Source organism: Sinocyclocheilus rhinocerous, unplaced genomic scaffold (genome assembly GCF_001515625.1).
Source record: "Sinocyclocheilus rhinocerous isolate Xijiao unplaced genomic scaffold, SAMN03320098_v1.1 scaffold3311, whole genome shotgun sequence".
In the NCBI taxonomy this organism is placed as follows: Eukaryota; Metazoa; Chordata; class Actinopteri; order Cypriniformes; family Cyprinidae; genus Sinocyclocheilus; species Sinocyclocheilus rhinocerous.
The window spans coordinates 81,163-96,925 of NW_015647447.1; the positions used below are offsets into that span (position 1 = coordinate 81,163).

The 15,763-nt window shown below is 35.5% G+C and overlaps 1 protein-coding gene across 1 annotated transcript in view; it reads right to left on the reverse strand.

The window, feature by feature from the left end:
- Window positions 1-2,613: 2,613 nt before the first annotated feature.
- Window positions 2,614-15,763, reverse strand: part of LOC107709147 (ephrin type-A receptor 5-like) — a 129,042-nt gene continuing 115,892 nt past the window's right edge. The window contains exons 10-17 of the mRNA XM_016513559.1: window positions 14,402-14,469; window positions 13,533-13,658; window positions 11,605-11,790; window positions 11,137-11,198; window positions 10,101-10,310; window positions 7,797-7,946; window positions 3,694-3,887; window positions 2,614-2,671 (exon numbers count right to left, since the gene is read on the reverse strand). Coding sequence (XP_016369045.1) covers window positions 2,614-2,671; window positions 3,694-3,887; window positions 7,797-7,946; window positions 10,101-10,310; window positions 11,137-11,198; window positions 11,605-11,790; window positions 13,533-13,658; window positions 14,402-14,469 — 1,054 coding nt within the window. The remainder of the gene's footprint in view (window positions 2,672-3,693; window positions 3,888-7,796; window positions 7,947-10,100; window positions 10,311-11,136; window positions 11,199-11,604; window positions 11,791-13,532; window positions 13,659-14,401; window positions 14,470-15,763) is intronic.

Here is a 15,763-nt window from a genome sequence, read left to right on the forward strand (position 1 = left end):
TAAAATCAACATCAAGCTTGAAATCTTCTATTGCTTTGTTTAACACTGCCATACGTTTCCTCAGCCCGTGATATGACTTCAATCTGACTGTCTGAATTTCGCCTCAGGTGAACTTTTTGTGGGGGGGGAAAAAAAAAATCCAAGCTGAAACCGACTGCAGTCTCTTCCGGAGGTAATAATATTGTTGAATGAGGTCATGGACAAATGGTATACATTCAGCCCAGAGACACCTGATCCCAAGTCAGTAGTCCTACCTGGAGATGTGCCACACTTTTCCAAACAACCACTCAACATTTCAGTCACGTTCCTCCTGTCACTTTAGTTTGGAGGCTTTGCACAAACGAAACAGTAACCGTTTGTCCATCTATCCAGCCATTTTTTTTTTTTCATCAATGTCAAATTTTTCATTAAATAGTTCCGTTCAATAAATAAGTGTCTGTAGAAAGTGCTAGGCTGCTGCTGGAGGTTCCTCTGAGGCCGCTCTCAGATGGGCATAGTGGCGTTCATCATTTGGACTCGCATCTCCTGAATGCTGTTGAGGATCTTTTTCTGATGGCCGGCCAAAGTGACACCAACCCTCCTAAGATCTCTGCAAAAGAACAATAAATCAGTGATTTTTAGCTAAAATGTATATCACTGATAATGATTAAAAAACCTGGAGTCAGACGTAAATAAAGATGTATCTACTTGGACTGGACCAAACTTTAGGGACTTGTTAAATTGGAACGTTTTATAATGAAAATAAATTGTTTAAATTCTGTTTTTGTCTGTAAAAGCTACTTTTGGCACTGCTTTTGTTTGCTTCGGATGTTTGCACTCAGAAAACCGTATATCAGAAGTTTAAACTCATATGGTTTAAACCACATGATTTCAGCTCGATAAACATGATAATCGGAACCATAACAGATGTTTTTAGGAGGTCCTAGCTGTAATGGTGCAGCTCTATTCTGGAAAAGGGGGCGGGGAGCAGCAGCTAATTTGCATTTAAAGAGACAAGCCCGAAAAACAGTGTGTTTCTGCTTTCACTCAAAATAGGCATTTTCAAAATGATATAATACATGATCTGTGGGGTATTTTGAGCTGAAACTTCACAGACTCATTCTGGGGACACCAGATACTTATATTACATATTGTAAAAAGGGGCATAATATGTCTCCTTTAAGGACTTTTACTCAGGTAATATTCTAAATGGTGACTTCAACTTCTACCAAAGTCATTTTCTGGTAAAATATATATATATATATATATATTATGCATTTAGCAGACGCATTTATCCAAAGCGACTACAAGTGCATTCAGGCTATACATTTTTAACCAGTATGTGTGTTCCCTGGGAATCAAACCCACAACCTTTTGCACTGCTAACGCAATGCTCTACCACTGAGCCACATAAATATTTAGATATCTGTACTTTTACTTGAGTATGACTTTCAGGTACTTTATATACTACTGTTGACATCCCAAATTAGAATTAGAGCAATATTTGACATAATACTGATACAAGTTTGTCTTTTTCTCACAAATGAAGGTCACCCTCCCCAGTCTCCATTCATTTATACTGTATGCAAAAGACTATTATTTCTAAATATTTCAATTAGTGTTAAACTCTGCCCTTAATTATGTCTTTATTAGTGCAGCCTATTCTGAAAGAACATAAATATACATTTCAATTGTGGAAACAATTTGCCTAAATTACAGTTCATCATTCTGCATCTCTGTAGCACTGTAAACTGTAGCAATTAAAGGCACAATATGTAATTCTCGCCGCTAGAGGACGCGCATTCAAAATAAACAAATAATCAAAGTCGTAGTTAGATGACGCAGTGACTGAGTGTGGAATCATGGGAGTTGCCGTCTTCATCCCCACAGCCGATGCAATCCGACGGGACTCAGGCAGAAATCATGTTCATGGATATAACACTGTTCTAGTGGTTTTTGGATATTTTAATAAAAAAAGTCTTACATATTGTGCCTTTAACAGAAAGTGCATCCAAATTTCCCAGGATCAAAACACTCTCAATACACTCATTTCTCAAGTACGTGAAAGGCAAAGAGGCTCAATGACCTCCACAACAGATGACTTACTCCAAGGTCATTTGAGTGACGACTTCCAGAGAAGTGTATCCACTTTCCATGAAAAGCTCAGTGTATCGACCCATTTTTATGGCCTCTAACCATTCCTCCACCGATCTGAATACACAGCCCTCAGGGCTCCCATGCTCCACTAATAAATTGGACACTCTGCGGGAGAGACAGGTACAGTGGTGAACAAATGAATCTATAGAGCTGACATTACAGTGAAGGTTGGATAATAAAAATGTTTACAGACCTGAGCTGACTCAAAGAATAATACACCATCTAACAAGCTTCTGAGGTATATCCAACATTTATGATGCAAATTTTCCCCTCAAAATGAGTAATATGATAATAACTGTTATTACACTGTAATAACTATGTTATTACACTGTAATAACTATGTTATTATACAAAAGTTTGAAACCAAACTGGAAATCTGATATTTCTTCACACAGTTCTTGAAATAAACAACATTTTATGATTAAACTCAAATTATTTTAACTATTTTAAATGGAATTTGCAATAAAAATGTTATATTTAATATCTGAATACACAGCCCTCAGGGCTCCCATGCTCCACTAATAAATTGGACACTCTGCGGGAGAGACAGGTACAGTGGTGAACAAATGAATCTATAGAGCTGACATTACAGTGAAGGCTGGATAATAAAAATGTTTACAGATCTGAGCTGACTCAAAGAATAATACACCATCTAACAAGCTTCTGAGGTATATCCAACATTTATTATGCAAATTTTCCCCTCAAAATGAGTAATATGATAATAACTGTTATTACACTGTAATAACTATGTTATTATACAAAAGTTTGAAACCAAACTGGAAATCTGATATTTCTTCACACAGTTCTTGAAATAAACAACATTTTATGATTAAACTCAAATTATTTTAACTATTTTAAATGGAATTTGCAATAAAAATGTTATATTTAATTAAAAGCATTTTAACTGGGGACTCAGACTTTGTACACACACACACACACACACACACACATAATATTCAGAACAAGTATATGTATGAAACTCAGCTTATAATTCTGCTTTCATATGCATGTTAAAATTAAATCGCATTATGACTATACATATTAATATAATCAATGATCTCTTGGCCACACTTGCTAATATTATCATCCAAGGCAAATAAAGAAAATTACGGTGCAATAACGCAGCTCGCGGAACATTCACAGACTCCAAATCAATTTCATATTAAACCTGGACATAATTGCATAACACAATTACAGATAATGGATGATTCCAACATGTAAGAATACAGACCGCAAATGTATTCGATACGTATAACCACAGTAATTGGAAGTCATTTGCACACTGTCACTTCTGTTTAACGCGACATTAAATCACGAAATGTGAGTGCGTATTTGTCACCAGTGTCATTTAAAGCTTGATTTCCTGTGACAGCCGTGTAGCAGGGTGGTTAACCCTCGGTTATCAATGCTTCACAGACGTCACATCATTTGTGATCTCACAGTCGATGTTAATCACATGCCGTAAATAACAGCTTAATTAGCATATACACTCTGACGGGAACAGTAAAGAACGAGAACCAATGAACACAACTAAATCAATAACGGCTGGTCGTCTACCTGTTCGATGGGTTAACTAGACCCTTCAGGCTGCTGGGATTGCGGATGAGTTTGTCCAGTAAGCTGACAATCTCCTCGAATTTGGGCCGGCTGTTCCTGTCTTTCTGCCAGCAGTCCATCATGAGATGATAGAGGGCGGTCGGACAGTCCATGGGGCCCGGCAGCCTGTAGTTCTCCTCCACTGCCTTTATCACCTGAGACAACAGAAGAGATTGCAGGCATTTTACATCATATTCCACGATAAATATATGATGTGCCTTCAGTGTCCGAACACGGATTGTTCTGCTTCATGAATTGTTGCTGAGAGCAGGTGGTGAATTCACACACTGACCTCGCCGTCTACTAGCTGCTCTAACTGAACAGCCACCTCAAAACAGACTAGTTTAGATATAATGTAATGCTATTACAGCATTATTAATATTAATATAGTAAACCGGGTAACACTTTATTTTATGGTGTCCCTTGTTACACGTTACATGTACTTACTATTATAAAAACAATAAATTATGCATAATTACATACAGGTAACCTTAAAGGCAAACTCTAACCCTAACCATATAGTAAGTATGTGTAGTTTATTAATATTACTAAGTACTTAAATGTATAATTACACTGTACCATGGACACCTTAAAATAAAATGTAAAGTGTAAAATAAAATAAATAAATAAATAAATATATCACGATTAATCACATTCAAAATAAAAGTTTTGTTTACATTATATATGTATGTGTACTGTGTATAGTTATTATGCATATATAAATAAACACACATACAGTATGTTTATACATTTATATATTCATGTTCTTATATTTTATATTATATATAAATATATTTATTATATAAACATAACATATTTTTCTTAAATATACTGTATACATGCATGTTTGTGTGTGTTTATATATACATAATAAATATACACAGTATACACACATATATTATGTAAACAAACAACTTTTATTTTGGATGCGATTAATCACAATTAATCATTTGACAGCACTAAATAGTACTGAATTAAATATTATTAAAACATATAATATATAATAAAAATATAGGCCTGCCGCCTATATATAGACCTATATTTGTAACCATTAAAAGTTTGGGGCCAGTTTATTCACACACACACACACACACACACACACACACATATATATATATGAACTTTATATACTCTAAATAATTTATATATTGTTTATACATAAATATATACATAAAAAAACTAAATTGCTACAGAGATATTAAGCAGCTGAACAATTTTCAACATTGATAATGTTTCAGCTAATCAGCATATTATGATTTCACAATTAATATTTCACAATATTACTGTTTTTACTGCCTTTTCAATTAAATATATGCAGCATTGGTGAGCCTAGGAATCATGTTTTGAATGGTATATAGCATGTGTTTTTGTAGTGTATTAGTTGACAGATATTATATATAATTAATGAAGATGTCTTGTTTGCCTTACAGGGTGAATGCGATATGTCTATTGGATAAGTTTTACTTTTTCTGCGATTCAAAAACTGGCAACAGAAATCAGAGCCGTGAATCAACAAAGAGCATCTTCTCTCTAAAATGCCCCTCACTCCCACATCACAAAGAGCAGCAGCAGCTCAGAAAGCAATCCCTCGCGGAAAACACTCAGAGAGAGAAAACACAGACAGAGAAAGAGACCGACTGACAGACAGACAGAGTCAGAGAAACACACCAGCGTCTAGCTGAGCCGAGGAAGCCGAGATCTGAGGGGAACCCTCAAGAAACCGCTAAATAAAACATCAAATAACTCTCCCTTCCCAAGTGTGTGTGAAACAGATTAATGATGGAGCACAGAACGAGATGTGAGCTGCAGATGAAGCCGTCACTGGCAACTGTAAAGGAGGAAAAAAGGTCAGTCGTGCTTGATAAAACCGTGACTGCTATGTGCACCTCCTTCTGGGATATGCTGGGAAAACTTAGGCATCGCCTTGTGTTTCATCTCTGCCTGCAAATATACTTGTCATCTCATACACTGACATATGACATGCACATCTACATAACAAAAGACAGAGAGGCGGCTGTTCACCGTGTACTGTGTGTTTTTCAATATCTGAGGCTGCAGTGCTTTAATAATAGTTAAAAAGATGCTTGTGATTTGTAATGTCTTTACTGCATTAACATCTATAGCTATTTGTATTTAACATTTAGGAGTATATTTTTGTTTATTTGGATAGACACTGATACATAAACTGCCGTATACAAGTTTTTTTTTTTTTTTTATACTTTTTATTATATATATTTATTACTTTTTCAATCAAAGTCTGTTCTTTTGAACTTTTGTTTATCAATTAATCCTAAAAAAATGTTTTTATAACACTGATAATAAAACACTGATAATAAACAGAAATGTTTCTTGAGCATATTACAATGATTTCTGAAAGATCATGTGACACTGAAGACTGGAGTAATGACGCTGAAAATTCAGCTTTGATCACAGAAATAAATTTCATTTTAAAATTTGTTCAAGTAGAAAACAGAAAAATGTTATGTTGTAATAATATTTCACATTATCAGTGTTTTATTGTATTTTGTATTAAATAAATGCAGGCTTGGTGAAAAAAAAACACTTTTTTGACTGTTTACTTGAATTATGAATACAATATTTACTTAAGAAATTCTTAAAGACTAATTTGTTAATATTTATATTACTATTTTGCTTTAAAAATAATTTATATATTTATTTATTTATTTAAATACCAGTTATGAAAATGGTATTTATTTATTTATTTTTAGTTTAATATCGCTGCTATACACTTTTCTAAGCTATTAATATGTTCTTATTTGCTGTATGAATCAGTGTCTATTCAGTGAGATCATGTTTGTATTTAGACAGAGACAAGGAAACAATAGATGACGTTAGCTTCTGGTAAAAGCTACTGTACATAATGTCTTTTAAAGAAACTCTATGCCTGAGCCGAATTCTATTACGCCGGCAGATTTCTGTCTACAGAGAGCTGATGCTCTTTCCGTGCAGAAAAGCCAAGAGTAAAATTCTTGTGGCCAAAACCTGAAACTCCCATTTTCAACCCAAATATCCATTACCCAGCATCCTGTGTGTTCCTATTCTGCTGTTGAGCAGGTGACCTTTGACTGGACCGCAGGCAGATGCACCGCGGTGGGAGAAAGAGTTTATCCAGCCCCAACCCAACCCCAAAATCTGCATGGATCTCCCCCGCTGATGGTGTTCGATATGTCAGTTCAGCTCAGAGTTTACCCTCACTTCCTGATCTATTTATAGACGTCAGCATTCTATCGCTCTCATTTCCCCAAAGGCAAATACGAGAGAGCATGTGAGCGCTTAAAACGGCCATGGGAAGCAATTATAGTGGTGTAGTGTTAAAAGACTGCAGGGGAAAACTGCACTTTGGCTTCACTGGATCATCACTGGATATACCATATTATTATATTTACAAAAATAACACAATTTTTAATTCAAAGTAATTGCGCTTTAATTGTGGCTAAGAAATTACCCCCCAAAAGATCACTGAAAGTAATTATTGAGTTAAATGAGAAAAAAAAAAAAAAACATTGAATAACCAATTATATTTAAATATGTAAACATGGAATTATTATTTTTTTAATAAAACAATACTCAATATTAAACAAAAAACACCAGTAGGTGGCACCAAGTCACTGTCTTAATAAACAAGTAATTCAGACATGCATTCAGCTGATTCGTTCAAATGGCTGATTCATTCAGAAACAAAGCATATGACTGTCTTCATGAATGAGTCACTGAATTATTCACTCACTCGATTTGTTCAAACGGCCAATTCATTCAGAAACGAAGCGAGCGGCTGTCTTTATGAATGAGTCACTGAATCGTTCACCACTCGATTAAAAAACGTTGATTCATTCAGTAACAAAACACTGCAGTGTGTTGCTCGAAAAGACAACTGGACAACTGACTAGAACTATTTTCGTTTGTGAAATTGAACAAAACATACAATACTGACAATATTGTGTCTAAAATTTAACACAATTTTCACTTATGAAGACAATATGTCGTCCCAATAAGACCACATATGAACTGCAATTTAATAGAATTTTGGGCTCATTTCGACTTACGTCTTGATTGCTCATCTCCCAGTATGGTCTCTCGCCGTACGACATCACTTCCCACATCACAATGCCATAGCTCCACACGTCACTGGCTGAGGTGAACTTCCTGTAGGCAATGGCCTCTGGAGCCGTCCACCTGATGGGAATCTTTCCTCCCTGCAAGACAAACAGCTTGCTGAAATCTCACATCGTCTCACATCAGAAACGTATCTTGTCAGAGCATCTTAACAGGTGATTATCGCTGGGAAAGAATGGTGTCAGGCTGTGAAATGTGACAGGAAGCATTAGGTCTGTGGATGGCTGCTGCATGCTAATCGCTAATTGACTGTCCCGGTGTTAGCGCTCTCCGTCTCTGACGGCACTGAGGAGACATGTCTTAATTTACTTTGCTGACAGTTCACTTAGCCATAAAACTCTTCCCTCAGTGTTACTTTGACACACCAATACAAGAAACAGACGACAAAGAGCGCTATGCTATGCTAATTATGACAGCCACCACCAAACCTCTAATTATCCTCTTTCAGAACAAGGCAGCTCCATTTTCAGGGCTCAATAATAATTAGTTCTCACTGTGGAATAGATTTTTTCTTGCTCTGACCAAATTTCACTGGTTTTGAGGCAAAAAAAATAAAATACAATTCTGGCTGTGTTTTAGCAACATATAAGTGTCAGAATATATGCTATATATTTTTCAGGGCTCAATAATAATTAGTTCTCACTGTGGTACACATTAGGGCCTTTCACACCGCGGGGACCTTTTCATAGTACCAGAACTAATTGTGGAACTACCCACTTTTTGGCGTTTTCGCACCGCCGGAACTGGGTGCGATTTTAGTACCGGACTGCCTCTTTCGAGAACCCTTGCTCTGACCAAATTTCACTGGTTTTGAGGCAAAAAAAATTACAATTCTGGCCGATGACAGTGTTATTTGCACATGCTATCTGGGGCCGGATTCACAAAACATTCTTAAAAATAAAATACTTCTTAACTGCTATTTTCTATTTGCTTCTATGTACAACACTTACATACAGGACTCATTCTTTCTAGAGACAGAGCAAGAAAAACAGTGGAAATGAATACATTTAAAAATATATGTTCTTAAGAAAACACTTAAGAAGATACTCAATAATTTTTCAAGAGTTGCAGACTTATGATTATTACATTAATCTGCAGGCTGTGCAAAAACATGGACTTTGAGGTAATTTTCATTGAGTTCATTGAGTCTTTGGCAACAACGCCATAGACAACACCACAGCCTGTCATGTTAAGACAGTTCTTGAGAATTCTTAAAAAAAAAAAGAAAGTTGAACTTAGAAACATTCTTATGAACATTTTAGAATGAGTATTAAATTCCTGCCAAGCCAATCACAATAAAAATAATGCATGCTTGTTATGATTATTACATTAATTTGTGGGCTGTGCAAAAACAGTCTTTGAGGTATTTTTCATTAGATTCATCAGCAAGTGACAAAAACTTCCATACAATCAGATAACACCAAATTCTGTTTTAGAAAATACTTCTTAAGAAAATACTTGAGAACTTTTAAAGATTTTTTCAAGGGTTGTACTTCTTAAAAACATTATTAGATTGATTTTAATATTTTATTTTATTTCATTTCATAATTTAATTTAATTTAATTTAATTTAATTTAATTAATTTTTTGTGAATCTGGCCCCTGGAATTATTTTAGCACCCTTCAGTAAAATAGTTATATACATCAGTGAATTGCCATCCAAGATATGCAATTCTGACTCTGCAGGTCAGTTCAGTATGAAAAATTATTTTTTTACAAGAAGAAAAGTCAGAATTGTGATATAAACACGCAATAGTGAGAAAATAAGTCAGAATTGTGAGATACAGACTTCCAATTGTGAGAAGAGGAGTCCGTATTGTGAGATATAAACTCTCAATTGCAAGAAAAAAGTAAGAGTTGTGAGATGTAAAGTTTACAAATTTATAACTTGTGAATGTGCGAAATATAAACTTAATTCTGACAATTCTATGGTGGAAATAAGCATCCGTAGTTCAGGGTTCATTCATAGTTCTAGGTTGTAGAATGTAGAGGATGCAGCACATTATTTTGTAGTGTAAAATGTCCCTAATGCACTCTGCAACAGAAGCGTCCAGCTTAATATGTTACTGCAATATCAGAGAGCAGGAAGACAACAGTATTGAAAAGTAGGGTGCTAGTGGCACTGCGTTTGAATCCAGGATTAAAACAAAGGTCTGCTGCGAGGTAGCTAATAGATGCGAGGTGTAGTAGGTTAGCTGTTAGCGTGACTCAGCGTTTATCCTCTGTAGCACGTACGCGCGTTGTGTAGGCCGCCTCTGGGTCGTCCTCCAGCACTCTCGACAAGCCGAAGTCGGACACCTTACACACCAGGTTGCTGTTGACCAGGATGTTGCGGGCAGCCAGGTCACGGTGCACATAGCCCATCTCAGAGAGGTAGCGCATGCCAGAAGCAATGCCACGCAGCATGCCGACCAACTGAATGACAGTGAACTGACCGTCGTTCTTCTGTTGGAGCAGTAAAGACATATATTATACATGAATATAAGCATAATACAATTTAATGCTTATACTTCAGAAAGAATGAATAACTGTACAAACTGAGTAATTACATGAGAAGACCACCTTTGTGTCTGCATTTGATGAAGTGCACACAACAATCTGCAATTAAGTGCTTGGTAGTTTATATATTAATTCAAAATTAATTACAAATAAATGAATTCAAAATGAATTATAAATATATAATTGCAAACTTAATTATAAATAAGTTTAGATAGATGGATGGATGGATGGATGGATGGATGGATGGATGGATAGATAGATAGATAGATAGATATATTCATTTATAATTAAGTTTGAAATAGATGCAAGGTGTAGTAGGTTAGCCGTTAGAGTGATATATATGTAACTTTATTGAAAAAGTATAAATAAATATTTTTTAGAAACAAATTTAAACAAATACACATTTCATGAAACATGTAAACACTTGAAAATAAAATGAAACATATATAAAATATAATGAAACATTTATGAATTTTCTCATTCACAGAGCACTACACGAATGACACTTAAATACAAACTTTTTTTCATCATAAAATAAGGTAAGAAATACATTTATAATTAATTTGATGCATGACAAAATAATAAATAATAATAAATGTGTATGAATATTCTCATTCACAAAACACACTAGTAAGACTTTAATAACAACACTTTATTACAATAACTGGGTAATAACTAAGTACTAACATTGAACCAGTGTAATTATTCATGGCATTCCCATGAAATTCACAGAATGACTATTTACTGTACTTCCAAAAAGCAGAAAATGTACCTTCAAAAAGGTGTCCAGGGATCCATTCTCCATATATTCTGTTATTATCATCACTGGTTTACCTTACAGAAATAAATCACACAGATTTCAGCGTTAAGGTCATTGTTAGGTTAGTATTATTATGTGACATTGTCTACATTAAACTGGTAGCATACAAAATGTGTGCCATGTGGTAACATCGAATTAACTGCTTTTACTTAAAGGGGTCATATGATGCGATTTCAAGTTTTCCTTTCTCTTTGGAGTGTTACAAGCTGATTGTGCATAGATAAGATCCCTGAAGTTGCAAACATTATTTAACATTACTGAATCAACATATTAGATTACACCAACAAAACTAAACTGAAGGGTAAAATCTGGTATAAGCAGCTCTTTAAGATAACAATTGCAGGTTAACACTTTTTACAGTGTAATACTGAAACAATCATTTTCAAAAGCAATCATAATCAAAGGTATCCTGGCACTCACTCTTGGTGATGACCCCCTTGAGGTGGATGATGTTGGGATGCTCGAACTGGCCCATGATGCTGGCCTCGCCCAAGAAGTCCCTCCTCTGCTTCTCGGTGTAACCGGCTTTCAGAGTTTTAATGGCCACTGGGATCTCTCTCTTCCCTGGCAGCCGCAGCAAACCGCTGCACACCTCACCGAACTCACCTGCAACCGCGAGCAGAGCCATCAGTGAACCGCGGCAGCAAAGAGCCAGACAATGAAATGCCTCATTGTGCTCGGGCAGATTTCCCTCGCGAAGCCACAAAGTGCAAAGCTACTGAGGGATGAACTCGCTTCCTTCTGAATGAATAAAGTCTGGCAGTGAATGCCTGTATTTATAATGCGACACTTTCAGAGCAGGATTTGAAACTGAATGTTTAGCCCAAACCTCTTGTTTTAACATATTTTATTTTACTGGAAAAGAAGAAAGAGAATAATGAACTAGACTAAAGAGTCTGTCCAGACAAACGTTATGTTGGCTTGACAAAGCCTGACCTGAAAGTCTGAAGTAGAATTAATAGCTTTAAATTAGGAGGTTTGAAGTTTGAAATAGTTAAAACTTGAAAGGGATAGTTCACCTAAAAAAATGAAAATTTGCTGTTAATTTACTCACCCTCAGGCCATCCATTAGAAAGTAAAGAAGATTTCTAGCTGAAACTGTGGTCCTTGGTCAATTATAAAATGCAAGTCAGCGGCTACCAGCACTTTGAGAATCAAAAAGGCATATCTAGGATCACAAAATTAATACGCATAGCTCCTGACGATATACTGAAATCTTATGAAGTGAAACAACTGGTCTGTGCAAGAAACTGAACATTATTTACATCATTACCCCTAATTCTGACTTCGATTCTTTTCTGCGAACTGGTTCTTTCAGACAGTTTGATTCAATGAACTAATTCACTAGTTTGTTTATGCAATCTCACAATGACTAACGCATACACTATTTGTATTATTAAAGCACCTAATAATGATGTAAAATGCATACGTTTTACGAGTCTAAATCAAATAAAGTGATTGAACTAGTCTTCATCAGCTCAACTTTTTACATAAACTGTAAGAAACCATAAAAACGTTCATTCAAGTGTTCGGTTCACACATGCACATATCAGCGGCTCATCAGTTCTTCGGTTTGTTCTGTTTTACTTGATTATCAGGCATCCGAAAGTGAGATTTGATTGAGTAACTTGTAGATCTGTGCTGCCTTCGAGCATTGAACTGTTTCAGACGGTTCAGTCCGATTCGGCAAACTGGTTCACCAAAAAGAATCAGTTCAAAAGAATGATTCATTTGTGAGTCGGACTTCACTCCGGACCGTTTGGCTGAGGCTCTGGATTACAGGTAATAATGTTGTAAATAATGTTCAGTTTCTTGCACAGACCAATGGTTTTGCTTCATAAGACCTCAATATATTGTCGGAAGTCACGGGTAATAATTTTGTGTACCTTGATATGATTCTTATTTCTCAAAGTGACTTTAGCAGCTGACTTGGATTTTATGAATCACCAAGTACAAATCTTACTTACTGTTCTACTGAAGAACAAAAGTCACCTACATCTTGGAAGGCCTGAGGGTGAGTAAATGGGTGAGTAAATTAACAGCAAATTTTATTTTTTGAGTGAACTATCCCTTTAAGTAGTAGTTTTAAAAGATATAAGGCTATATGGTTGCTAGGGTGTTGCTAAGCAGTTTCTCAACCCAACATACAGTAGATATCCGCAGTATCTAAACAGATTTCATCTCATACAGACACTGCACAGTCAGGCCTAAAGATCAGGCCTAAAGATGAGATTTGAAAACCAAACCGTCTAACATTCTCCTTCTCAGCGGTGAATGTTTCTCACGTAAGCTAATTGTACTTCTGTTCCTAAGGCCTGTTTTGTTTTAGTTGCTCATAACTCACTCACCGGCTCCAATAACCCGCTCGATGGTGATACAGGACACATCAATCTCCTTGGCAAACTCGTGGACGGCCTGGTTGGGATCTTCGTAGGTGTGAGGATCGATATACGTGCGGACCGCTGGGAATTTGACTGTGATGAAGAGAGAGAGAGAGAGAGAGGGGAAATGCTGAATCCCGGCCCCTCACAGCTCTGGGGTTGGGTTATGTGATGTAACGCGAGAGGATGCGCAGGAGACGCTGCTTGAGGTTTCATCTCTAGAGACCCTGTTTGTTCTTCCCTGCTGCGCAAAGCACAACATCTTGATGGATTGCTTTAGGACTACATAATAAGAATCCACCAAAATATGCCACACGTCTGTGTGTAACTGTATTATTGGGTACGTGGTTAGTGTGGTTGTAGCCTAATGGGCCAGTGAGGTTTTCGGGTTACAGATGGGTGTCCCAGTAACTGCAATGTTACTAAACAAAGAATTAAGTCTATGGGATTTTTCCATCAGTCCTTCTATCACTAATCAGGGAATAATAATAATAATAATAATAATAATTGTATGACAAAATATTAATACAAATCAATATTGCTGTTGATAAGTTTATAATGCTATTAATAACAACATGTATTTATCTATATCAGGATTAATAATAATAATAATAATAATAATAATAATAATAATAAAATTAATACTAATAATAATATCAGTTTAACAAAATATTACTAAAATCTAAATTGCAGTATTTTTGTAATTGTATTAATAAAAACATAATTTATTATTATTATTATTTAATTTTTTTAAGCTAATGATAGGATGAGACTATAGCCCACTGAACTCTGCTTGAACCCAGACGTGTCTGTCTGTCTGTTTCAGTTAGACTTACTGTGTCCATTGTGGAAGTGCATCTTCTCCTCGTCCGGATCTTGCATGGCTTTACTGTAGCCACAACGTCTGTGAAAAAGAAGAGCTGCGTTACTCTTTATACAGCATGGTTTGCCTTTCTCTAAAAGCCATTTCTCTAAAAAAAATAAAAAAAATGCCTGCACTCATTTCCTTAATTGAACGGCCTGGTAGAGAGAGGAGGGCTAGTAAACAGAGAGAATACGGGATGGTAATGGTTTTATCTGCTTTCAGCACAAGAATCCTCCAGAGAGGACTATCCAAACACGCACACATGCAGTATGACAGCAGTCTTAAGCGAACCCAGTGCATCACAGCTTTATCTGCCAGTAGAGTGTTTGTATGTGTGAAATGAGCAAGTGGACATTCACACACGATGAACGGCAGAAACAAGGTGATATCCGCTTCAGATCTGAGATACAGACATCAGGGTAAAATTATTTGACTACCTGATGATGATCACTGTATATTATATTGTATTTCGCAAACAAGATGAGTGAAAACACAATTATTAGAGCATAAATATTAATTATTACTAAAAACATAAAAAAATATGATTTATATTTTATTACTGATTTGAAATTATTGTCATAAAGTTATGATAAATGTTATTAACTGTAATTAAATGACATTAATTAGAATGTAATATAATTAATTTGATTAAAAGTTTAAACCAGATTTAAAATTGAAAATGAATGAATGAATGAATGAATGAACTTAATTAATAAACTTACATATAATTATATAATAAACTAAAATAACAGAAAATATAAAGATAAAAACTGATAAAACACTGCTACTAAAATGACACTTTTTTTAAACAAATGACAGTGTGAATTATTATTAATACTATAATTAATAATAATAGTTTCAAATATTATTCTAGAGTTTGAATTGCATACTACCACACTATTTTTTCAGTATAGAAAAATTCAGCATTTAATACATGAATGCATGTGTACTGTGCATGATGCCAGGAAAACTGTATTCAATATGCAAAAATAAATGTGATTGTGTACTTGGCAAATATAGTGCATATGCATATTGCCTACTGTTTCCTTGGCAGCTTTCAGTAAATATAATGCAGTACACTAGTATTTCATTATGAGTTCTCTCTACAGTCTATGAAATAGCATTTACCGGATGCTTACTATGAATGTCAGTTTATGGCCCAGTTTTGTACAATTCCAAACAAGCCATTTCCCTTTCAGGCCGACCCTGCTCTGTTTAGGGGTATATAGTAGCCAATTGTTCTTATGTGTGTGTGTGTGTGTGTGTGTGTGTGTGTGTGTGTGTGTGTGTGGTGTGGGGTTTGGGTGGGGGGGGGCTTTAGAAGACAATAACT